Below are 27,634 nucleotides of genomic sequence, written 5' to 3' on the forward strand. Positions count from 1 at the left end.
AGTAGCTGTGGCTCGCGGGCTCTAGAGCGCAGGCTCAGTAGTTGTGGCGCGTGGGCTTAGTTGCTCCACGGCATGTGGGGTATTCCCAGACCAGGGCTCGAACCCATGTCCCCTGCATTGGCAGGCGGATTCTTAACCACTGCGCCACCAGGCAAGTCCCAAAATGACTCTAAAATGGAAACTCAGTACTAAAAAGAAGTCCCTGTAATTTGTACAAAAACCTTTTCAAGACTTATTAAAGTAATACTTGGGTGCTATTTCACTTTTAGACAATTTTGCCATTTTGATGGAGAAAAGTTTTGTAAAGAAAAGTTTTCAAAAATATGTGAATACTACTTAGTTCTTCAGAAGATAAGAAGCTCATGATAAACACATCCTTGTTTAAACAGATCTGTTTGAATGTTATGTTTCCCCTAGTTTGTACTAGTTGAAGCCATACAGATAGGCTTTTTTGAGAAAAGCAGACATGGTTCCTTCTTCTTAAATTCAGCAATTCATTTTTAAATATTAATACTCTCACAGTCGTATCACCCTTAATGCTTTTCCCTAATATATTCAATCCATACTTAAAATGTGGGAGAAATTTAAATGTGTTGCATCAAAGAATTTTTTGATTCAGCATAAGACTTCTTAGAGTTTCAATTATTTTAATAGATTAAATACCTCTTTTGTCTAAATGGCTAATATAATGTGTTAATGGGTTTGGGATATGAATTATTAAGATGTATTTTTTGATTTTTAAAAATATTCTAGATATGAATTTAAAAATAAACAAACTGTACTATTTTTGAATATGGGAGGTTTTCCTTCTTATATTTAAAGTTAATCTAACATTCAAATGCTGGATTAATAATACTTGTCCCTATTTCTCTTCTCTGGTCCTCAGTTATCCTGTATTTTAAGTGGCAGAAAACTAATCTTGGTTGAAAGTACACTGTAAAAGCATTGTTATTCTTTGTTTTCAGATATTTGCATTATGCATTGTGTGGAAACTCCACATATCCTGCTTTTGACAATAGAGTTTCTGTTTTAGTGCCGCTGTATGGGTTAAGCTGGTTCCTAACACTGGTTATTTGAGTGTATCATCTGTATCCCAACCTGAAATTCCCCCAATGTTTAGGGCATGCACAAACAATGAGGAATTTAGTGTTGAAAGGGTACAAATTGTGAATTTGGGCAGTAGGCAGAGCTGTGAGAATGAGTGTCAGAATGAAGAATTGGTCCCATAGTCAATGAAGGCATATAAATGTTTATTTTATATAAAGGGAAACACACACGCACACACAACTGCATACCTCATAAACTTCTAAGGCTCCTGGGAAAACCCTCCCTGGCTTCATTTGCCCTACAGTGAGGGAGGCTAATTGACATTCTTCAAGGGAAATCCCTTTTCTTCTCTTTGGTAGCCATGGAAAGACTCATTAAGCATTCTGTACTCCATTCTTTCCCAGACCCTGACTTTGCTTAGCCCAAGTGCTAAAGCCCAGGGAGTGATGTCGGGATTTCATTAAGCATGCCCTTCAGTCCTCTCTTCCCCCAAGCTCAGTGTGGGAACAGAGCCTTGCCCCTTAGATGACAGATTCAGAGGGTACCCATAAAGCTTGCCTTTTTACTCGGTGGATGATTTTACTGTTGAAATAGCACCTGCAGAATGTTAAGGCTACATTCACCCATCCTGCCATTCTGCTCCCCACGGAGGGAGAGCTGGATGAGAAAGTAGCTCTAAAACGGTCTTCCCTATCTGCTAATGACAACGTTTTCCAAATAAAACAATCTCTTGGAAATCCTGCCTCACGATGTCATACTCTATCTTTGAATATCTTTTTCAAGTGATCCCTGAAATAATGAGCCCCTTTCTCTCTCCCTGCCTGTGCTTTACCTTCCCACTGTGATCTGTGCTGGTGAGGAGCTGAGGCAGTGCCAACTTCTCTGGAAATGGGGGTGGGGAGGGTTAGGAGGAAAAGGGCAACGCAGGACACAAGGCAAGAAGGGCTCGTGACTTTTCCCTCTTTCATTATGTGTGTCCACTGAGCTGTCCTGTTTCTGTTTTGTAATGGGTTCTTATGTGGCAAGCTGACCTTTTGGCTGAATAGGTCAAACTCCCACTGAGCGATAATCCTTAGTCTTCCTGGTGTTTGTGCATCCCCGAAGGTGACAGGCACTGGTTAGGAATATGACTGGGGTGTGTGGTATATTTCCCCAAAGAGGAATTGTCTTTTACTGCACTTAATTAATTCTCCAAGACTACCTCACAAGGTTATGTGGAAGAGTCTAGATTAGAGTATTTTTGCTGACATTGTTGAGGGACAAAACTAATTTTTCAGATACATATTTCAGATTGGGGTCGTCTTCCATTTTTTAATGAGAGAAAGGCCAAAGGCACAATCCTAATGATTCATCACATCATTTTAGAATTCTGAGACAATCAGAATTTCTTTAGTTGATTTTTAAAAATCTTTCTCCCTGTATATCTCTTCCATTTAAAGTCTCTTAAAACTCTAGGTGTTTTATTTCTAACCCTTGAAAAACATGAGATGATCATGTTGTGGTCTTGATAATTATATGCTGGGCCTAGGTTTGTTTTGAATTGCTTAAAATTTTCTTATGGAACATTTATTAGGTCTTATAACACTAGTTACTCTACAGTAGCTAGCAGTTTTCAGCATCAAATAGGTACTCAGTAAATGCTGAATCGAATTTGAATTACTATATTACTATAGCTTGATTATTTTTTCTTTTAACAGTTTATATCACCTGTTCAGTTTATACAACTCTCACATCACTGTCAGTGACTTAAGAGATATAATCCTCACAGATATGGGATTACGTGTTCCATTTATTTAGCAATGTGCTGTGAATTTTTTAGTTAATTTAGTGTTCTTTAAATTTCAAACGCAGTGTCTTTTAATTGAACAGACAAATGAATGAAGTGTCTGTAGATCAGATAAAGCATTGACCTATTCAGCAATAAGAAGTATGCAGTGTGTGGGGGCTACCAAATGGTTTTAGAAACTGTCAACTTCCAAAATAAAACAATCTGAGAGAGCTTCATAAGCAATGTATTACTTTTCTGAGAATGATGAGCCTCACTGAGGAAATGCCTCTTCAGTTTTTCTTTAAGCATGAATGATACTCCATAAACACAATGAGATTAACATAGAGGAACAAAATAACTGTTTGCATCGTTCCTGAGTTATCAGATTATTGTCTCAATACTCAAAATACCAAATGTGGTAGGATGAAAAGTACAAGATAAAAAGTACATTATTTAACATCTATTCAGTTACCAATAATGCTACAGTCAGAGCTGGGCTTCTACTGGGGGCATAATGGACTCCTGTTTAACATATTTATGTTGGTTGTAAAATTAGGAACTGTCATTACAGCCCCATATCACCTGCATAAGTGCAAAACATATAAATCAAGAGAAGTTCCAGTGCCATAAAAATGCCATTGAAGAGAAAAGCATGAAACCACTTACGAGATGCTTGTATGTTATGCTAGCATGTACTAGGGTGCACACTCAATTTTCTAGAGAGTCTGAAGAACAAAGAAAAATAACTATGCAGGAAGGACTCATGGATAGAAGAGCTGATGAAGGCATGTGGGATCCCCGGGCTGACTAAGGAGCTTTTAAAATAAAATTCCTAGTTATTTATGCATTTGCAACATTACTTAGAGAACAGCTGAGCCCTAAGTTGAGGAAAGGCAGGAAGAGAAAGGCCATCAATGGGCAGGCTTAAATAACCCCTGCAGGACCCCACTGTAGTCACCTGTCTCCATGCTTCTAGAAGGCAGTTGTTACTGGAGCATGCTTCTTGGGCCTTCTAGCAATAAACATGCTCCTTTCCCTTCCTGTGATGTTTTAGGGTCCTCTGTAGGTTGGTGGCTGTTGCTCTCTTGCCCCACTCTTAATCCAGTTCTTTGGAGAATAGTCTATGTTCTCTAAGATCAACCCTGTTTCTTCTGTGAGGTACAATGGTTTATTTTGAACCTCATAATTGGAAGTCCTGAAATGCCCCCAAATTATGAACTATTATTAAGGAGCTTTCCGGATCCTCATTACTGCCTCAAAAACAGAGTGGACACTTTTGAAGTTTTTCAACACCCCCCTTCTGCCTCCCCAAAGCTCCCCTCCCCACAACAATCTTAACAAAAAAAAAAAAAAAAAAAAAGAACTGCAGATTTTATTCATGTGGGATCATTCACACCAAGCTACCATAATGTGCAATTAACACTCTAGAAACTGAAAACAGTATTCAGTAAGACAGCTGCATTATCAAAAATGCCAAAGGAATTTTGAAGGGAGTAATGTGCATGTTAGAATAGGAAATTAATCAGAAATGCACACACACCCAGTAGTACTGTCTTAAGTACATCTTAGATTAAAATTTTTTAAATCATATGTCTATGCTTACAGTAATGATTAGTCTTAGGATAGAAAACTGATTTTTCTATTTTAAGAATATTAGTTGTGTGTTTTGCTTCTGAAGCAAATGAAGAATTTGGAATTGAGATCTTTAAGATCCCTTCCAACTGGAATACTCTTTGATAATAATCACTCTTCAATTATATTTTATAAATTTTCCCAATGAAAATAATGCCCCTTTTATTTCTTCTTGCTAGTGATAATGATACTTACCACTCATGCTATTTTCAAAGTGCCTTTCAGACCTGGCAGACATTAGCTTGCAACTGCAGGGGTAAACTGCCTATTTTGCACAGCACAATAATCATAAGTACATTTATATTATAATCCCTACTAAGCTATGGATCCAACTGACTGACTTAGTAACTGAAACGAAGCAGAATTATCCCAGCAGCATTTTGCTGGAATTTTCTTGTCAACTAGCTTAGAGTGTTTTGAGAAGTAAGAAAGTAGGGGATTTGATTTTATTTTCAATTTATGGTGTCTAGGTTTGAGAGAATAGAGGTTTGTCATACAATTTTTAAGAAAAGCAGGAAGACATAAGGAATGTACTTGTTGGAAATATGGAAAAGTTCTGAATATTTTTGTTCATAAATTACTGGAAAGCAAATTGATTTTTATGTTTGAGAACTTTTTAAAACAGGGAAAATAGCCAGAACAGATTCAAAAGCAAATTGTGACCCCATTCCAAAAAAAAAATTGTAAAGAGAAGGCCCTCAATTTTGGATCCCCAAATATCATGCATTAAGCTCTTCTGTTAGGGATTGGGAGGCCCTTTGGGTGTATGTGCCTGCAGACAGCACATGTAGGGTATGCCAGGAAGAGAAAGACAAACTATAAGTTAGTAGGAGAACAGAAGTATACAGATAAGAAAACAGTCACTGACCTGCAAGACACATGCTGGGCAAGCATCCCCCTGAGCTCCCTGTAGGTCCTGTAGGAATAGTTACATGTGAATGTTCAGTAAATATGAAATCCAGCCATCCTGAGACACTTAACACTAGTGCAAACAGTCATTAATGAGAATCTCTTAGCCGACATGTTGTGCTTATTAAATTATGATAAAGCTATTGCATTAGAACATTAAAAAAGTCCTGTTTGCTTTTTTGTAGCCTAGAGGATATTAAACATTCAGGTTTCTCTGGGAGGAAAAGACAATATGTATATGCTTTAAAAACAACAATACCTAAATTTTAAGAAAAACAGTTTACCAATTTATTTTAAAAGAACGTGAACATTCATATTTTTTTGTTTTGTTTTGTTTTTTTGCTCCAGTGTAGGAAAAATAGTTCAAAAAGGAAAAGAAAATTTTTTTAAGTCTGGATATGATTTTTAATGTTTGTAGAAGTTGATATTCTGAGATGGAAATTCACCGTAGGCTCTGATTTTGCTCAGGCAACTCAGAACCAAAGTTAACACTGGGTTGTGTTTCTCTCAGATCTCTTTGGTATAGTAGCTGTCTAGTGATACAATTACGGAGAAATGAAGCTGAAGGTGTAAATCAGAGCCCCAACTTAATTTTTTTTTCTTTCTTTCTTTTCTTTTCTTTTCTTTTTCTTTTAAGTTATAGGTGCACAGCGAAGGAGAAGCCCCAGTGCACTGGCCATTGAAGTATTTGAAGCACATTTGGGAAGTCACATTTTGCAGGTACCTTTAAATGAAAAAGAAGCTTGCTTATATTTTACTAAGAAAAATCCATGTTTAGTCTTTTTATAAAAATGTCTTTTATTACAGCTATGTATATGACTGTTGCTATTTTATTTTGGAATTCTGAAATTCTTATGAATTTATTTTTTTCTTTTTAGAAAGCCATCCCTTGAGAGCATATTAATGAGAAAGGGAGGGCAAGTATTATTTGTGCTATAATAATTGAGATGAATTGCACTATTCAGTTGATGTACAATGTATAGTAGCTGGCTGTTCCCAGAGTGATTGTGTGTGCTGCATTTGTAAGTGGACATATGTGTGTGTCTTTGGAGCTATATATTGTTTTTGGAAGAGCAAAAAAGTTTTGTTGTGAAAGTAGTGTGACATTTTTATGTGTTGTCAAATTCCAGTTGTTCTTTGCTTGAGTTTGTATTCATAAGTGCTTCCAATCCTAATGTTTGTTTCCCCAAATTACAGTCTCTGTCAGGGTGAGATATTAGAGTATATTTTTAAGTAAAAGGTGACAAGTAGTAATAATTTGATTTTTTCCAGTGGCTTTCATGACAAATAAATGTGAGGGTGACTAGGGCGGACCTGTAGTTATTTAGTCTTGGAGAAAATTGATCACAAACTTAGCACCTCACTTACTCAAAACTTTTTCTCTTAAGGCTTTGCCATCAATTTGACCCATCTTCCTTTATCCACGGGGTAATTGTTCTACGTTGTTTCTGTTTCCAGGATAAATGTTGCCCTTGCCAAAGCTTTTTTTCTTTACCATGTAAAATACATTTTTAACATGGAATTAGAGAAACAGACACATGTGGGATATTTAGGCATCTTATTTGAAAAAGATGGTTATGTTTTTCTTAGATGAGATTTGGGGTAAAAATAAAGCTAAACTCCAGATTCCTGTCCATTCAAAGTAATTTTTTGTTAAAAAAAAAAAAAAGGCCTCTATGGTGCTTTCATTTTTTAGATAGCCAAAAGTAGTGCTGAATCTACCATATTATTTCTGACAATATGTACCCTAGAAAACTGCTATCATCACATGTCCATGGTCAAATCAAAGTGGTTCTCCAAAATGGTTCCTTGGCTGGCAGCTTCAGTATCACCTGAGACACTTGTTCAAAGGACAAATTCCTGAGCCTCTCCTGGACCTAGTAAATCAGGATCTTCAGGGTGAAATCCAGGAATTTGTTATTTTTAGTAACCCTTTGAGATAATTTTGATGTTTTATTAGGTCTGAGATGTCACAATTCACATTTGCAAATTTAAGGCCCTGAAAAGTCTTTCTTTATTTATTTTTATTTATTTCGATATTTCTCATTTCTCCACTAATATCTGTTAACATCCCATAGAACTGATGTTTCTTGAACTACACCTTGGGAGATGCTATTCTATTGTGCACATAAAGTTTTGAATTACCTTTGCAGTAGATTAGGTTCAGGGATACAGAGAGGATATTTCTTTCTAAATCTTTGAATTTTTATTTCCCTCTTTTCTGTACATTTTTGTGCATAATCTCCTTTATAAGTTTTGTATGAGTGATACCATATATACCACTGTCCCTCTGTATTTGTGGGGGATTGGTTTCAGGACCCCTGTGGATACCAAAATCCGTGGTTGCTCGAATCCCTTATGTAAAATGGCATAGAATTTGTATATAACTGACGCATGTCCTCTTATATACTTTAAATCATCTCTAGATTACTTGTATTACCTAATAACATGTAAATGCTATATAGATCGTTGGTAGCATGTGGCAAGTTTAGATTTTCTTTGTGGAACTTTCTGGATTTTTTTCGAATATCTTTGATCCGTGTTGGTTGAATCTGTGGATACGTATGGCCAACTGTACATTGTTAGATTCTGATGTGATCCAGGATGACTCCTATTTATATTCTGACGCAGTCAGTGCATAAGACTTTGTCAGTGAGAGAAATGGTTCAAACAGTATTCTATCATCCTGTAAATTCTCTCTGGAAATCTTGAGTTCAGTGTTCTGTAGGGAGGCGGACTTAGGAGCTGCAAGAATTTGAAACTAATTTAAAACACAAAACTTAGGAATTTGAATGGAACATAAGCTCAGTGAGAGCAACGTAGAGTTATAATATAGGATGGCTGTCCCAAGTGCCAGTTCAACATTGGACTCCATTGAGAGAGCAGAGGACCTAGATGAGGCTGCTGAGCTCTCTGCTCTTTGGTTTGGTCACACCCGCCTTAGACAACACTCTTCAAGAGAAACATAGGCAGCTGGATGTCATTTGGAGTGGAATAACTAGATGGGTTTGTGATCTAGAAATCGTGTCACATGAGGTGTGGCAAAGGGCTTGGTGAAGTTACGTGTGCAAAACATGTGGCATAAAAGGGACATTAATATCCTCTCTATCTATCTGAAGGCCTCATGCCAAAAAAAAGGATTAGATACATTCTGTGTAGCTTCAGAGTGTAGAAAGAAGAGAAAGGGGTGAAAATTGAATAGAAAAAAAAATCACCTTCATATAACAAAACTTGCAAATAGGGCTGTCTATATCTCCAACATGCTCAAAGCCTTTAGCCTTAGGAGAAGTATAGGTGACTTGGTAAGGATGCTTTCAAGAAAGTCAGACATCCAAGTGTGGTTGCACTAGGTAGTCTTGAAATTGTCATAGAAACTAGAAATTCCTATCATTAGATTCTAAAACCAAAGGTTATGGAGGGGAAGAACTGTATATGCTCCTCAAAATGATAAGCTAGAATTGTAGGCAGGAAGGGGTTGGGAAGTAGTAGTAACAAGAAGGGCTTTCTTTAAGCTATCTGGTTAGATATCTTCCCTCCTAGCAGGATAACTCTTGAACCCATAGATCTGTGTCTGTACCACATTCAAAGTATCTCAGTAGTCTGCTAGGGTAAGGTGATTTCCTTATTTTCCTTCAGGAGGTTCCATAGTTGAATCTGGTTGATTCATGGGCACTGGGATGAATTCTTTCTTCCTTCCTTCTCTCCTACCATTCTTTCATTTGCAAATATCTGAAAAAAACCCTGTGTGGTCAACAAGGTAGATGTGGTCTCTAATATCACAGTTTATCATCATTATGAAAAAAGAAAAAAATTAAATACTTAGTAACAACAGAATTTGCTGTAGGAGGCACATAGCTGCTCTCCTTAACTAGCTTGCAATCATTTGGTTAAAGAACCAGGAGGCTTCATAAAGTGAGAAGCATCACAGTGGTCAAGTACTATGGGGCTGCGAAAGAGCGAGGCTCTGAATTTGCCACAAGGTGTCAGAGAAGACATCTCAAGTTGTTGATGGATGAATAGGAGTTTATTAGGCGAATACAATGGAAGAATATTGCAATCAAAGAAATGTCAAACACAAAGGCATGGGGGCAAGTCATAATAGATCTTGTTTGGGGACTGTTAAGATGTTCAATTTGATGGCTGTTTTACGTGCACAGGGGAGCACATAAGAGGTAAAGATGGAGAACTTATGATCCATATTGCACAGGCCCAGTGAGCCAAGCCAGGATTCTATAACCAGCAATGAGCCTGTGGAGAAGGCTTTCATACAAGAGAGTGACAAGGTAAATATTTGGTTTGTTTCTGGAGTTATTATTAAAATACAGTCTAGGAAGCCTTTGGGTTGTGAGAGGCTATTATAAAGAGACAATTTAGGAAATTATTACAACAGTCCAAATGAAGATCTTATCCAAGATAGAAGCTCTATTAATGGAGACACGGTATGGAATTGGGATAGAATTATTGGCACCTGGTATGAATTAGATATGAAAGGCTAAGGAATGATAGGATTTAACAATGACCACAGGTTTTCTAGACTGGTAACTACCTACCTAATGATACTCTTGCCTGAGAGAGGTTGAAAGGGATATCCTCTTACATAGCCAAGTCCGTAAGAGGTAAGCAGTTGGAAACCAGCGTCTGATCCTCTAGAGCAAGATCAGGGCAAGGGGTAAAAATAGGGCTGGGGATTACTGATCACTAGTGTGTAGGTGAATGGTAGTTCAAATCAAGCAGTGAGTTGCAGACCGATGGAAATGATATGGAACAAAGAGAGAAAAGGGTTGAGGAGAGGTAACCCCATATATATCATCACTTTAAGATGCAAGTAGAAAATGAGAAAGGAGTAGACACAAAGATAAGAGGAAACCACAGGATTTGATTTTGCTTAAGGAAGGAGTATCAAGGTGACTGAGGACATAAATCCTTCAGTAGGGTAACCACTGAAGAGATGTCATGGGTTTTGTCAATTAAAACAATTGCAGTAAAAATTTAGGTGCAGAAGACAAACTGAAAGAGTGATAGAAGGTAGAAGTGTCTGGATGTTTGCGGTAAAGGACGGATGGGAGATGAGAAGGTAGTGTTACAGGAAAATTTTGTATTTAATGTTGTTTAGAGTATGTTTATACTTCTGAGATTCATGGGGTCAAGCATTGGTCAATGATATGCTCTTTAGCAATCAACTTTTTAAAAATCAATATCTAGTGGTCATGTCTGCATTAGGAAAGGATAAGCTTTCATTATTATTAATGGCTATATGCCATTCCATACTGTAGATGTATCATAATTGACCATTTTTTTTTGTCATTGAGTATTTTGATTATACCTAGAAGCTTGCATTTCTAATGAAAATACCAAGGGAAGTGTGTTTTAATTAGAAAAGGCCTAATCCAGTTTGATTTTAGCTTAAATTTATCGAATTTTTGGTATGTATTAAGTTCTATGTATTGTGTTACTCTGCTTATATCATCAGTTAATACTTAAAATATGTACCCGTGAGACAGGTGCTCTGATTGCATGTCTTACAATTGAGTAAACTAAGACTTATTAGAAAATTCACATAACTGACTGACATTCACATGGCTACTTAAGTGAGAGCTGAATTTGAACCCAGGATGTTAGATTATAAATACTTGCCAAGAAATGATGAGGACATTTTAAAAGACAATGGTAATAAAAGGAAAGAATTTATATTTGGAGTGAACAGGATTAGGGTTCTGATGGAATTGGAGGGTAAAATAGAGATCAGTTCCGAACACCAGGATGGGGCTCAGGAAATACCTGGGTATTCTCTACACCAGGTGCCAAGCCTCCCTGTTCCCCATGCCCCCAGTGATGTTTTGTGGAAAAGCGTGCAAAGGACCCCTTGGTGTAGAGAGCTGGGGGTGGGGGATGAAGATAGACTGCTTAATTTTTGATCCATCCATTCTGTGGGCTACAATATATGTGTTTGCTGTGTGCATCTTATTAGCCATATATTCTCTTAGGAAAAATTAGAAAGTTTAGTGGATCCTTTAAAATGTGACTTCTTTCCTCCTGAGAGGGGAAAAGAAATAAACATAATGGTGATTCTGTCAATATAAAAATCAACTGTTGCAAAGTTATTTTCCAATTTAATGATCCAATACCATGTATGTAGGCAAGGCCATCACCCAGGCTGTGTACTGTGTAGTTCTGGGACCACCATTCACATCATATACACAAAAGCCTCACTACTGACTATGACCCTTAGTAGCCCCAGTGAACCTATAACTGTTTCAGGCATGGATTTCAGGACAGGGGCATCTTCTGCAGGAGAGGTGAGGCATTCAAGGGATGTCAGCCTTGCAGCTGCACAACTATGAGGTGTAGGCACTGGGCCTGAGTCAAGGCGTTTATTTGACTTTATTCTTCTTTGACTCTTATTAATAAGGGGAGGAACAGGAGGGCAAGGGGTCAAGATTGAGAACTGTGCTATTTGTGACAGGCTAAGTAAAAATCCAAGAACTTTAGGTCATTATGTGAAATCTTTTCCTGAATATAGTACTTGTGACTAAGCACTAATTTGGTTCCTGCTTTAAAAGCTTTCTTTAGGCATTATTGTTCTCACTTCATGATTCCTTAATATTAAAAATATGAGTGGATATTTACTTTTACTTTTCCAGTTTAGAGACCAGATAGAATATTCATATTTTACTTCATCAAAGTTAACGAAACAGAAAATGATAACAAATATCATCTTTGTAACTCATAAAATTAACTAGTGGAATGACTTTCCCTTAGGTGCCAGATTTATGAATGGAGTGCTTTAATTATTTGCATGCCCTTAGCAGAAGGGTTTAAGTTTTTTTTTTATTCTGTAAATAAAGCTTATATAATTGTTATATGAAATTGTGGTATTGTTTTTGCATACTCCATAGTAATGCCACTTTACTTAACCTCACAGGTGTCAAAACAAAGCAATCAGATCAAACCTTGTATGTGGAAGATCTTTAGGATTTATATTTGTATTCATTGTGAGCACATTATGGTGAACTACAGATAGGTATATGTGATATAACTGACATTGAGTAATACATATCATTACTAATAACTATTACTTATAAACTGAAGGATGGTTTTTATCCATAACTAGTTTTGGATATTACAATAAATGAAATTTTGTGAGTTGGATGAATATAATCATAAGTACCCACACTTTTGTATATGAATGATACAGAACTAAAATTATTATTTAAATGAAGTCTTGGGAGAATAAAAATATTCTATAAGAAATGCCTTAAAGGGAGATAATGGTGGAAGTGTGGTATCCCAGTGTTAGTTTTGGATTTGTCTATGTTGCATGAACCCTCCTATATCTGTTATTGACTCTGCATTATTTCTGGGTATTAAGACATTTTTGTATTACTCTTATGGCATTCAAACCCCATAAATGAAAGAGAATACCATGTGCAGACCCTTTGAGGAAGACCAAGAGAGACTCACCAAGAACATTTCAGTATTACAGTATAGCACCTGAGGGTCTCTGCCTGGGAGTGCACAGAAAAGGCTGGGCAGAGAAGTCACACGACTGCCTGTCTTCCTCAGCATAATTAGGGAAATAATTGTTCTTGAAAGGATTATTTTTTGGTAGAACAACTCTCTTGTAGAAGACGGATATGGCCATCACCTTAGCAGACTAGTTTAACTAAAGTATGTATTTTCTTAAAATGGTGAAAAAGAGGGGAACTCAAATGTAGCTATTTTTCTATTTGATAAGCCAAGTCGTCAGAGGTTTGTGTGCATTAATATGGACGATGCCACCAATCTCAGTGAAATGTCAGATTTCGATCATGTGGTTTTTCTTTCTCGTAACACCTTCAACCATGGAATAGAGAGTAAAAGTGAAAGAATAGCCTAGATTTAAAAGAGGATGTTATGGATGAGATGTAGAATAAAATAAAATTAGGATTTACATTTAAATATCTAGGTTTCCATTTTTAGTCATATTTTGAAGATCGCTTAAGGGCATACCCTGGAATCATGGTTGGTCTACATACTATTTTGGCCCTGCAGAATTCTTGTTAGACAAATGAGAACGTATAGCTTCTCTCCTGGAAATATTTAAAAATTTGGGTTAGTGTAGTAAGGAAAACAAAATGAAAATATCTTGTGACGTTTTGTATCTTTGTTATCATTTAAGTATTTCTAGCCACAGCACTGCTTCAGTATCTGAGACCCACTCAATTGTAGAAGACTAAGAAGATCCTTTAGAGAAAGTAGACATATAGGCAAAAGAGCTACTTACCACTGTGTTGGAGTGGGGCTGGAGAATGCCAAATCTGTTATTAGCATCTTCTGTCATCTCATTCAGCAAGAGACAATAAAAGGTAGACTAGTGCAATTCAAACATCTGGACAAAGAAAAGTGAATAATACCTAAAACAGCTCAAAAACTGACTAATACAAACATAAAAATTATTACGTAAGATGCTGCCTAGCCAAGTCAACATTCATTTTACATTTGATGGCAGTGTTTTCAAAAGACTTCTGTGAGAGCTAATATGTTAAGTGTATTTTCTGTCTTATTGATGAATTGGAATTTTACCCTTATTTATTATTTTATTGGAACTTACAAGTATCAAAGAAATGATCATCTCTAGGAAAATGATCATTATTTTATTGGAACTTACAAGTATCAAAGAAACGATCATCTCTTACTCCTTATGGCCCTTGTTGGCAAAGTGGTATCCTGCCGGACATCAGTGCTAAAATAAAATAAAATTCAACTAATAGAGGCATTCTCTAGCTGTAATAGAGGAAAGAGAAATAGGTTAGTGACCCTGCAATTTCCCAATGATCCAGAATGGTAAGAAAATGTAAAACTAAATATAGAAAAAGAGAAAGTTAGTGAATATATTTGCATATGCAGATTAGCTTAATTGATACTGCTTGCCTCTACAGGGATTTTTCATTACAAACTGGAGTGCTACATTGTTCAGCTCATATTGAGTAATTTAGTAACTAATGAGACCAGTTTGCACTAATTTGCATATGATAAATGAGCTTAATTGCAGTAAATAACTTGGAGGCATAATTACTTAATTTTCCTGTGTTGCACGGCTTTTAAGTTCACGTATGAACAACTCAAGATAATTTTGCATATTTAAATTAGTTGCTTTTAAATTTTCTTGAACAACAACAAAAAAAAGGAACACACCTTATCAATTGAGCTGTAAAACAATTGGATGTAAGGCTTAGAGTATTTTTATTTAAAAAAAAAAGGAAAGCAAAGAAAAGCAGAAATTTGTCCATTGTTCTCTCTAATATCTTTACCTCAGATAAGATGTCAGCATTGACATTAGGAAAATGTTTTTCATGTTGGAAGTTAATTCACAACTTCTATTAGTAACTGACCTGGGTGTAAACCGAAGTGTATATATGAGTGAATCATAACTTTTGAAATAGGGTTTATTAAAAAGATGTGTTTTGTCCCTTATCTAATTTGGCAAACCAATATCAGAGGAGTCAGTTGGATCTGCCATCTGCAATGTGCCTATCTTCTCAGTTGCTGGGCTTGGATGAAGCAGACATCACTCTGACCTTAGCGTGTATTTTCTATCTAGATTAATGTTTCGTTCTTATGAAATTGGTTTCATTGGAGACTCTCGGTGTGGTTTGCCAAGAATTATCTCACTGGTCTTCACATGAACTCAAGAATGTATGTTTTATCAAATCTCCATTCGCAAAATTGAAAAACTGAAGCACACAGAGGGTGATGACTAAACCATTATTTCATAATACTATTTTGCCTTAGAATTTCACTTTGAGGGGGAAAAAGTATAAGTTATTCAAAATTAACTTCTTAAGTCATAAAATCATATTCATGATTATGAGAAAATATTTTATGGTTGTGAAAATTTTAAAGCTGTCATTTAAAAAGTCATTGATTCTTTAACTCATTGTATAAAAAACAGAAGGGGATGTTAGTGTTATTCATTTGCCACAATCTGGAAAAATAACTCCTGAAACTTTTCTTGAAAAGGCTCAAGTCCATTAAATTCGGTATAAGCATCCTGTATCTTTAAGAGATGGGCCAAAGCAAGTGCTAATAGTAGTATATCTCAAGTGGAAAATTTGGGTCCTTCATGTAATAGGTGCTCAAGAAGTAACTGATGAATAAATGAATGAACAAATAAATTCTTACCAAAGTGACATTGAATCCCAGAACTAGGGCCTCCTCTCACCTCTGTGTTCCCAGCCCCGTCTTTGTCCATATTTTCTAGGTGTGTGACAGAGTATGACAGATTCTTTTCGTGTATGCATTTTGGCATCCAACCAACTTGAGCTCACATCCTGATGTGCCCACTTATTAATTATGAAAACTAAGACAGTCTCTTGCCCCCTCTAAGCCTCAGTTTCTTCATCTTTAAAATGGAGAAAACAGCAGTAGAAGTTTTCCCGACAGGCATGTTGTGAGGATTGAAGGAGACAGTATAGTTAAACATGCTTAGTATAGAACCTGGCATGTAGAACGTGTTTAATAAACATCTGCTAGTATTTCTCTGTGTTCTGTAGTCCAAAATAATGGCCAGGTTTTTAAAGAAAAATGTTCATGCTTATCGGGAGCATTACCACACAGGAATTAAGGATCATTATCAATAAAACCCTCTTAGGTTTAAAGCAAGATAAATAATTTTCATTGAACACAACCTAAACTATTTGTTTACATAAGTGGTATTTATATTTGGTAGTGTATACTGGTTTACAGTAAAATTTTAAAATTTGGTAGTAAGAATATATTTTCACCTTGGGAATGAAAATCCTTCTATAACAGCTGAAGGAGTTGTCAGAATAATCTCATTAGCAATCTAGAAGCAACTAGAAAAAGTAGAGTTTGTAAAGTGACTCCGGATACTACATTTCTTTTAGACCAAAATGTGCTATGCCATTACCCTTCTCATCATACTGTACAGTCTCCTCGATTTGCTTAGAAAAATGGGAATAAGCAGCCAATCAGAAGTCCAGAAGAGCTAGAAGATAGAAGCAGCCATCAACACGGCTATAAATTATGCTGAAGAGACATTGTCATGCATATATGATTCTCCTCATGCACATTGCACAAAGTCCATCATCTGTCTTGCCAGAAAGGGCTCCTTTCCACATCAAGAGCAGAAGGGAGGCCTTCCCAGGAGAATTTTCATGATGGTGTGTTGTATATATGTGGCAAGTACAGATCCCTTTGGGTTTTCATGTACCTTACTAAGTTGCATGGTAAATATGTGTCATCATTACAGAGAAGTAGTGTGAGAGGTGTGGGTAAGGAGAAGAGGTTTGAGGTAACTGTTACTGTGGAGGAAACTGTGGTTTTGGTCACATGACTGCAACTAGTACTAATTATAACTGGGGACTTCCTAGTCACAATTAGGTAGCCAGGATCTAGGAAAATGAGACAATAAGTTTAAAAATCCTAAGCTTCAGTTTAGTAAATATTTACTGAGTACCTACTTTGCATCAGAGACTAGGGAAAGTATCAAGATACAAAGGTGAGTCATGGTTTTGCCTCTCAGCATTCCCACTGTGAATAGAGAAGACCAAAACCAAAACAGACCAGCATAATTCAGTGTAACATAGACTAGTGGCTTTGAATCCCTGCTCTTAGTTATGTAGACTTGGGCAGTTTATTTAAACTCTCTAAGCCTGAGTTTCCTCAACCCCAAATGGAGATAGTAGCAGTTCCTACCTCAGAGACGGCTGTGAGAATTACGGATGGGGTACTGTGAGAATTACGGATGGGGTGCTCGCACAGTGCCTGGCACATAGTGAGTGCTCTGCAAAAGTTGGCCGTCGCTGCATCCTGGAAGTACCAGGAGAAAATCAGGTCACCCAGCTTGGGGCTGGTCAATGAGCACTTTCTGTGGCTACAAACTTAAAATTACACAGTTCACCCACCACACACACACCCCTTTTAAGTTTGGTTTTGATGTGGGTCTCAGTGGGGGTAGTTTGAGGGTCCTAGCCTCACACATACATTCTCCTAGTGTGGTCCCGTACAGTAACACTGCGGCAGGGGAGGAAAATAGGGCAGCAGTATCATTGTGGTTGGGCAGCTTGTGTTTGGGACCTGCTGATAGGAAGATTGTTTGCAAGGTATGGGAACGTATCTTTAATTCTTTCTCAAGCGCTGAGGGTGGCCAAATTATTTGGAGATTAAAGGGGAACAGAAAGATACTTTCAATTTTAAAAGTGGATGGAGGTCTTAGAAAATCTTAGGGTTACCTGTCAAATATGAATATGAATAATTCCCTGATGATAAAGATATTTGCAAATCTGGGACAGATTCTTGTTCTTTTGGCTTTAGAATAGTCCTTGGTGTAGTAAACATTTTATTCTTGTCACCAGCATCAGCTAGGAATGACATAGAATAGAGTGACACCAGCTGATTGTTTATTAGGGACCCAAAACTCAGTCAGTACGGCTAAGGTTGCTTTCTCATCTGAATCTCCAGAACTTCATAAGTCTTTTGGGTTTGAGGAAAGTTTGGGGGTGGGAGCTCGGTGGGTAATGTGCCTTGTTTCCCAAACTAAGCTGATGGCAGACATCTGTGAGCATCCAGGAACAGTAGTATTCTACAAAACACACTTGGGGAAAGTCTGGCTTAGAAGAATTGAATCCAAATTAGTTTAAGGTATTTTTTTAAATCTCTAAATAAAATAAGAGCTAAATTGAATGCATAATTGAACAATTTTGTTTAACATCTTTATTGGAGCATAATTGCTTTACAATGGTGTGTCACTTTCTGCTTTATAACAAAGTGAATCAGTTATACATATACATATGTTCCCATATCTCTTCCCTCTTGTGCCTCCCTCCCTCCCACCCTCCCTATCCCACCCATCTAGGTGGTCACAAACCACCGAGCCGATCTCCCTGTATTATGCAGCTGCTTCCCACTAGCTATCTATTTTATGTTTGGTAGTGTATATATGTCCATGCCACTCTCTCACTTTGTCACAGCTTACCCTTCCCCCTCCCCACATCCTCAAGTCCATTCTCTAGTAAGTCTGTGTCTTTATTCCCGTCTTAACCCTAGGTTCTTCATGACCCTTTTTTCTTTTTTTCTTTTTTTTCTTTTTTTAATCTTTTTCTTATTTTTTCTTAGATTCCATATATATGTGTTAGCATACGGTATTTGTTTTTCTCTTTCTGACTTACTTCACTCTGTATGACAGACTCTAGGTCTGTCAATTTTTATACATTCCAATTTTTATCTGATAATGTCACATCTGTAATCTACTTCACTAGCTTTCTTTCCAGAGAATTTTATTATTTTAATTTTTATTTTATATTGGATTATGCAGCTGATTTACAATGTTGTGTCAGTTTCGGATGTACACCAAAGTGATTCAGTTACATATATACATATATCTATTCTTTTTCCGATTCTTTCCCAATATAGGTTATTACAGAGTATTGAGTGGACTTCCCTGTGCTATACAGTAGGTCCTTGTTGATTCCACTAGCTTTTTTAAAACAAAGATTATTACAGAAGAATCTTCCATATGTAATTGTCCCTCTTTGTGTGTGTTTGTGCACATGTGCTCATGTGTGTGGTCAAATTTTAAAAAAGACTTTTTTTTTTAACTGTGCAAAGTAAAAAAAAAAAAAGGAAAAAAAAAAGAAGGAATATGTTGAAAGGTCAAAAAATACAGGCAAGCAAAATCAAGAAAATAAAAATCAAATATTTCTCCGTCATCAGAGGTTCTGTTTCATTTCATTATCTGTAAATCAACCAAAATGGGATTGTGATCCTACCAGGCTCTATCCTCTCTCAGCTGCAGGCAGGTGCCTGTGAGCCAGCCCAGGACCTGGGTCACATGTTCCCTGATCACCAAGATTCCAGCTGTTTTTATTAATGTCTGGTAGCACCTTATGAATATCACTTCCCAGATACTTGCCAACTCAGGATCTGATGATTTAGGACTGCAAGGTAAGGAATTCATGTGACAGTGTTCTTTTGTGATGGCAGAATAGAACTCTGCCTAAGAAAAGAAAAAGTCATACCGTTTGCTTTATCTCTGTTGGGAAAAATAAACATTAGGGTAAATTAGTTGAAAATATTATAAACGTGTTATTCTGGTTGAATAAAATATGTAACTGATGGTTGGATAGCCCACAGAGAAGAGCCTAGTCAAATTCCCATGAGGCCAGATAACTGCTACAGGAATTGTCAGGTCAGAGCAGCTGTTTTCCTCATTTCTAAAGATATAAAAAATACAGGTGACCTTTTAGGCCACCAGAAAAATGCCCTCTGAAATAATCCACTCTCATACTTCATTTTAGGGTGATACAATGTTTTAGTAAATTTAGTCTGTTATAGAGATTAGACCAAGGGTAGAATTGACCTAAAGAAACCAAAAATTCTTTTTTTGAAAGTAGGAAGCCTGTGAGTTCTACATAAATACAAAGGCAAATGATAATATCAATGACTATTTTAATTGCATCTTTAATCCATAAGGATAGTTCAATGACATTTTAAATTATACTTTTAGAATTGTAGTCACATAGAAGATAAAACTCAGTAACTATTTAATAATGCATAGTAAGATCAACTGTATCCTCTCTTGAGATCACATTTAGGTGGACTGAATGTAAAAGTCCAATCCAGAATTTAGACAGCATTTAATCTTCTGGAAGGCATTGTTGGGTCTTTCTAAATATAAGATACCCAGGCCTGGTTCTTTGAGTTGGTACCAGTTATCTGTGCTGAATGATTAGTTTCACTAGATTCTCAGCTAAGCTGTATTATTTTTTTGCAAGGAATTGGATTGTTGCAGATCAAACTGTTCTCAGTACTAGAAGGTTACTGATCAGTTTGGGGAATTTATGCTACAGATTGTTTACTAATTGGTAATCATTTAACCTGGTTTTACTTGAAGACTACAGTATAGTTAGGTTGTTTTTAGTGGGGAACAATTTCACACCAAAATAAAACAATCCCTTCTCAGGACACATTTTCTACTAAAATTGGCAGGATACCTCAGTCACTACTGCTCATTGTGACTTCACTGTTAAGTATCTGAAGGATTCCATTTGAATAATGGAACTTACGTATAGAGAAGACTCATTCTGCTAAGAACATATGAAAGTAAGGAACTTCCAGATTCTCTAAAATTGAAAGATTAAAACTGTATACAAGCAGAAAGTCATCTGATCCTTGTTCCCTGGGTACAGATTTAAAATACAGAACTATGCAAAAGTTTGGGGAATAATAACATTGTATTAGCACACATTTGTTGAGACTTAATCTACATCAGACACTCACTGAGGGAGCTGCTCACACGCATGATCTCGATTGGTTCTCTCACCCATCTTTTGAATTAGATACTGTTATTATTTCCATTTGAAGGATGAAGAAACTGAAGTTCAGAGTGGGGAATTGACTTGCTTAAGGACCTGCAGCTGTTATTAGCTGGCACAGCTGGGAATGGAACCCAGAAGCGGAAGTGGGAAAGAGACAGAGAAAGGAATTATAAGGGAAATATTAGGTATTAAATTGTTTTACAGTTGAACTTTTTCAAGTGGCATACTTTAAGCTATGGTTTGAATGGAAACTAGAGGACATGCACTTTTGTTTAATAAAGAAATATTTGCCCTGAGCAGAAGACAACGTTTTAAAGCTTGTCATTTCATTTCTGGGAAAGTATTTGAGGAAAATGACATGGCTCAGCCCTGTTTGCTAACCATTTTGTTGTCTCCTGCTGAGACTTGCCATTTCCATAGCCAGTGGGCTGAATTGAATCAGACAGAAGCAATAGGTCATTAACAGAAATGGAGACTTGGGGCAGCCTGCAGAGGCTGAAAGAGAGGCGAAATCATTTTGGGCCATATCAACAAATCTGTGTCTAATAGCATCTCATGCAACTATGTTTGGAGAGGTTAGCCTGATTTTCAGAGAAACTTGAGAAGCTTTAAAAAGCACAAAGTAATTTTTCCCCAAAGCGTGCCATGCTTAACATGAAAATATGAGGAGGAGAGGGTGCTCTACTTGTTTCCACATGCTGCATTTCCCCCTTTAGTCACACTCATTGAAAATAACTGTTTAAAATCCATTTGGTTAAAAAAAAAAATCCAGGTTTTATTTTTTTACCAATATCTGCATTAACCTTGAGATCTTTAACTTGTAGCATTCATCCAAATGGAGATTATATTATTTATTCTGAGGAATATCTTAATTATTTGTGTTTTCTCAATCCTTGGAGATTCTTCTGGATTATTGAAATTGGGGTTGGGAGGAGAGGTTTTGCCACCGATAGGACTGCCCATCATTTTTGGTATTGGGGAGGCTATTCATCTTAGAAAATATGTATAACTAGCCTCCTCTGAAATGTAGACCAATTTAGCAGGGGCAGGAAAAATACAGACCCTGACTATTGACATTGAACAAGTATTCAATGACAGCTTGCTATAATAAGACACACTAAATACAGATTTGGGGAATATTTAGATGTTGTTCCTTCTCTCAAAGAATTTCTAATGAATTTTTGTATCCTAATCTGGAATGATAGGTACAGGTCTAGAGGCAGGATCCTAAATTCCAATGATTGCGTTTACAATTGAGTAAAACTTAGGGAATGCAATACCATTTTCAGGACCAGCTATCATTCATATGCTTAAAAATTCCCCCATTTAGATATACATGAACAAACCCATGTGTGGTTTTAGGGGAGAAAATTCCAAAATGATTGCATGTGTGTCTTGTGTCTCCTACTAGATCATAAACTCAAAGATGGGAATCATGTCTTGTTCATCTTTGTGTCTTCTGCTCTGAGTCGGTACTTGTAATACATTTGTAGAAGGACTTAAATTTGTGTAAAGAATTCATGTAACTTCTAACAGATTGATCATTAATTGCCTCTTATGTTTTGGACAGCGTTATTAAGAAGTCAGCGATACTAAATGATTCCAAGATGTATTCTTATCACTTGTAGACATTTACATGCTGGGCTCCTGGTAGGGTTAATGCATTGCATACCCAAGTCCCCGTCCACCAATGTGAGAACATCCTTCTCAGCCAAGAGGTCATTAAAGAAAACACAGTCCCATCATAATGTCATTTTCCCCTTAATCTTCTGATTACTTACATTTGGTTTGGTCCTAATTAGGAATACCTTTAATTGCTTTATCACAGTGATGATTAACTGTGCCCAAGTCAAACCCCTTTGAAAGAGAGGACAAATCCTTCTAAAGGCTTGTGCATGATTGCACTTAGGAAGAATATTAAACAAAGGAATAGAAGTGTTCCAACTTCGTGAAGGCTGGTCGGCCCTTCTACATTCCTAAAATACTCAGGGGTGATTTTTATTCCCGGGTTTTTGAGAACTGGGAAAACTTAACCTTCTGGTTTTTTTCCCAATATGTTGTAATCTGCTGCCTTATTTACATGAATCATTCTTCCAGAAGACAATATTAGGAGTAAAATACATGCCAGCTGTTCTCTAGAGTGTTAAAAAAAAAAACCCAAAAAGCAAAATAAACTTTGAGATCGGCATGCTATCACTGAAGGAGTAAATGGCCGTTTGTCTTCATTTTCCATTTATGTGTGTAAAATAGCAATGATTGAGATTTTTCATATTTTATAAATTAGGTTTAAAATGCCAAATACAAGTTATTTCTTGCTGAAATGCTTGGTGGCAATCAGGTTCATTTTAAGCGATGTGTAATAGTTGATAAAAGTGGCTCAGTTTTACTTTTAAATGAAAGCACCAACCTTAGGATACTCAAAGAATTAAAACCTTGAGATTGTGTATTTTAAGTCTGCATTCTGATTCAATTTTTTATAAAATGGACAGACTTTGAGATTTTAATTTATTTTGAGATCAAATTATTTGAATTTAAAGTCAGCACACAGTATTATTTTAAAGTTTCTGTGTCTTTTAAAACAATCTCATGATACAATATTTATTTAAATCTTACATTTTATGTCCTTCACAGAAATATCAGGTGTATGTATTACATTGGCATCTATCGCCCAGCAATTTAATGGATGGAGTTCATATCAGTCAAACAAAGCTCATTTCTCCGCGTTCTTTCTCACTGAGGTGTGGGCCACGCACTGGAGGTCAGGATGGAGGGTCTGTTCATCCCTCGCTGAGGGAGTAGGTTTGGTCTGGGCAGAAGGAAGGGTCTCTGCTTTGGGGAAGCTAGCACAGATGAGCGGGAGGACACGTCACTGTCAATTTATTATCAAGCTATTCTTTCTTCCTGGAGGAAGGCTTTAGCATTTTTAATCTGTAATGATTCACACTTGAGAAGCATCTCTTTTTCTCATTTTGTTACACCCACCTGGAAGGAAATGTTCATCCGGTGGCTCATTTGCAAAGGAGCAAGTGAAGAGAGGTGATGTGTAGATGAAGACCCTCCCTTGCTGTTTTTCAGGGTAGGTGCCTGTGACACGCAGCTGTTCCAGTGCTGTGGGGAAGCTGCCACAGAATCAGAGAAACACTCACACAAATGTATCTGCCATTGTGCGTGTTCTTTTCATGCTAATTGCCTCTGTTGGAAACTTGGTGCGTGTAAGTATAAACTTACCTATACCTGTTTTAGACACTGCACCCTATGTTTCTAGTCAATGGAGGTTAAAATTAAGAATTGAAGAAATAGCACCGATAGTTTTTCAGATTTCCCTTGGTAGACTTTGGTACAAAAGCCGACAAAACAGGTAAATTCCCGGTGTGCTGTGGGGTAAGGTGATTATCTAGCTTATTGTTTTCAAACACACTGAAATCTAGGAAGTGCCAATGAGCGTAACAGGGCGGTAGCAGACTGGCCCCCAGCAGAGAAACAATCAGGTCTAGCAGAACATTCAGCTGTGGGACCAGGAGAGAAAAGCTGACATCCAGATGCCAGTGCTTTGGAAATCTTATCTGGAGTTGCACATATGGGTCCTGCATCTGCTCTGGTTATGCCAGCAATTGGCATCCAAATTGACACAGCTACCACGGCATGAGCAGGCAGAAGCACAGCTATATGTCTGGGTCTCTCTGCTAAGACAGCTGTCAAAAGTGGTGATGTTGGCCTTACGATAGCTAGTTTTCAGAGGACCAGTGTGGGCTCTTTGAGTGACAGATTTTAAGCGCCCTAGATGAGTCATTTCTGAATGGCCATAGTTGGAGGAAGGTGGCAGGGGGGCAGCAGGTGTACACAGATAAGTGTGTGTGTCAGTGAACACATATATGATGGTGCCTTGTTTTTGGCCAACATAATAGTGCTCAAGGAAGAGTAGGACCAAATGATTTTGGACAATGATTTAAATCAGTGCATGGTGAATAAACTCTTGATGTACATATTCTACCGTAGACATTTGGTTAATCTAATAGTGACAGTAAACAACCTTTTCCTGTTTTAGGTGAAAAAAAGAGAGGCTTAGTCCATACAAATTTGAGTATATGCCTTTCAATAAGCACGTTTCTTATCTCATCATAATTGCCCCAATAGGAAGCTGAGTGACTGAACATATACAATTCACGTTTTCATCTCTTTCATTCCTCGGAACCCTTCGTAAAAAGAGAAAAGAGCAGGTTTATCTCTTCTTATTATCTCAAGGTAGTATCTTGAACAAGAATGACAAATGGGCACGTTTGCACTGGGGGCCCATTTCTAGATCTACTTTCAATTCCAAACATTTGTTTATGTAACCTTCTATCTTTATTGAAATCATCAATTCCTGGTGGATAACTGGTTAGGTATAAGAAAAAAGAACGATCTGTTCCTTTTTACTTTTCTCTGTATTGGAAACCTGTTTATCAACAGTGTTGGAGACGTTTGTTAAATTGCATTGTTTATTATAATGACTTTCCAGTTGAGTTGTAAAAACATTTACTAAGCTTTAAACATGATTGTAGAAGTTCACAGACTTTGCAAGACAATACTTAACAGTGACCGACATTAATGGGAATCACGTGGGTATTGTCACATACTGTTCATGACGATGTATTCCAACTTCTCTTTTGCAACTAGATGATCTGTGAAGAAAGTACTCACTCTTAGCATTAATGGCATTCTAGGTCATTCTTAAATGTGTTTTGTCGGTCTTGGCTGTGGTCACATCTGTGGTATTCCTGTTGATCTAATGTGTGCTGCCAGGGTTGATTTAGTCTGGCCCCTTGATCTTAGCTTGGAAGCATTTATGTTGAGGAGAAGAAACCAACAAGGAACCTAGACCTCAAATGACTTGCCTCTCAAGCTAGGAAAGGGGCCTGGGCTTCAGAATTTTTAATTTGATGTAATGCAAAGTTTCACACATATTTATACACCTTTCCTACCCAGAGTTTGGTCTATGCAACATCAGATGAATAATGGTAATTTTTTAGCTGTCTCAGGGTTGTATGCCCTAGAATATCCTGTCCCTGAGAGGAATGGCTGTCCCAGCTTCCGTGAAGGCAGCCCGGTATTTGGGGTTGGGTGTTTAGGGTAGTACTTTGGCACAAGTAAAGAAAAATATAGTCTCTCCTCCAACTCTACCTCTAATGCTGGCAAAATTCAGAGGCCTGGAGTTTACCTAGGGAGAACCTCTGTGCTGCTGCCCAGCCACAGTATTGGATTATCCATTTTTCTGGCCTAAATGATTGGTAATGGTGGGGAGATTCCCCCAGCGTATCGCACATACTGTGTATCTCAGGAGGTCAACCAGACAAGTTCAGCTCAGGCATCCAGATGCAGAAGTTTAATTGCCTAGGGGCTGCCTGCATTTGCCCCTAAGTCCTACAGAGAGGGCAGGACAAGGGGGGAAGAGCTATGGGAAGGGGCAGTGCCAAGTGGTCCCCCACAGTCCCGAGAGTGAAGGGTTGGTGTGGTGATAGGTTCCACATCACAAGTGCCTCTCAGTGAAATGATTGTTTGTTCACCACTCATTTGCATGGTAATCCATTGCATGGGCATTTATGTAATTATTTACTGAGTACTAGACCCTGCAATTAGATGCTGCAAATGCCAAGAAATAATGAATGCCCTTGTTCTTGTGAACTTCTCCAGTCAGGCTAAGGAAGCAAATACAAAAATAAAGTCATGGAAAATTCAGAGCAAAGGAAACCATGGGGAGAAGGCTTGAGTTCTGCACTGAGAATCAGAGAAGGTGCCAACAGGCAGTGTGATCCTTGAGCAGGGCTTGGTGGGTAAGTGTGGTTCTACCAAGTAGAAAAGGATAGAAAGACACCCCAGGTGGAGAGAATGGCATGACCAGATGTTCGGGGCTTTTCAAAGATGTAAGAAGTGATTCTGTGGGGATAGAGCCTGGGGACTATAGAAAAGTTAGTGTTGGCATTCTAGTCATTTTTTTTTGCTTATTTATTTATTTTTATTTATTTTATTATTGGAGTATAGTTGATTTACAATGTTGTGTTAGTTTCAGGTGTACAGCAAAGTAAATCAGTTATACATATATCACTCTTTTTTAGATTCTTTTCCCATATAGGCCATTAGAGAGTATTGAGTAGAGTTCCCTGTGTTATACAGTAGGTCCTTATTAGTTATCTATTTATGTGTAGTAGTGTGTATATGTCAGTCCCAATCTCCCAATTTATCCCCTCCTTACCCCCTGGTAACCATAAGTTTGTTTTCTACATCTGTAACTCTATTTCTGTTTTGTAGATAAGTTCATTTGTACCCCTTTTTTTAGATTCCACATATAAGCAATGTCATATGGTATTTGTCTTTCTCTGTCTGACTTTACTCAGTATGACAATCTCTAGGTCCATTCATGTTGCTGCAAATGGCATTATTTTGTTCTTTTTATGGCTGAGTAATATTCCATTGTATATATGTATCACATCTTCTTTATCCATTCCTCTGTCGATGGACATTTAGTTGCTTCCATGTCCTGGCTATTGTAAATAGTGCTGCAGTGAACACTGGGGTGCATGTATATTTTCGAAAAAGCATTTATTGAGTGCTTGTTTTGTGCTAGTCCAGAGCTGGACTCTGGGGATATTAATGAGTAAGACACCTCCCTCCTTCAAGGAACATACGATATAAGGGAGAGGGATATTCACATAGTGATTTCAGCATGGTGGGTAAAAAGAGGATCAAGAGACTAGTCTAGATAGAATGTCAGGTTGAAATCAAATGCCAGTGCTTAGGGGTTGGACTTTACCCCTTAGGCAGTGTGGAGCCATGAAAAAATTGAATCTGAAGGTATAATTGGGATCTCCCTGGGAGTGAATAGGGGAGGAAAAAGAACATGCAGGCAGGGGGAACAACCGGCAGCAGTTGGGATAGTCTCAGGCAAAGGTGATGAACTTGAACTGCGAGGTGATGGTGAGATTGC

At 37.4% G+C, this 27,634-nt stretch overlaps 1 protein-coding gene across 3 annotated transcripts in view; it reads left to right on the plus strand.

Annotated features, from left to right (window-relative positions):
• The window catches only part of NPAS3 (neuronal PAS domain protein 3), an 865,587-nt gene that overhangs the window by 414,417 nt on the left and 423,536 nt on the right, over nucleotides 1-27,634 (plus strand). For 2 of the 3 annotated variants that reach the window (XM_057544366.1, XM_057544367.1), the window contains exon 3: nucleotides 5,994-6,076. In XM_057544366.1, the coding sequence (XP_057400349.1) occupies nucleotides 5,994-6,076 (83 nt within the window). The remainder of the gene's footprint in view (nucleotides 1-5,993; nucleotides 6,077-27,634) is intronic. The other variant, XM_057544365.1, reaches the window with a different exon arrangement.

Source organism: Balaenoptera acutorostrata, chromosome 3 (assembly GCF_949987535.1).
Source record: "Balaenoptera acutorostrata chromosome 3, mBalAcu1.1, whole genome shotgun sequence".
Taxonomy (NCBI): domain Eukaryota; kingdom Metazoa; phylum Chordata; class Mammalia; order Artiodactyla; family Balaenopteridae; genus Balaenoptera; species Balaenoptera acutorostrata.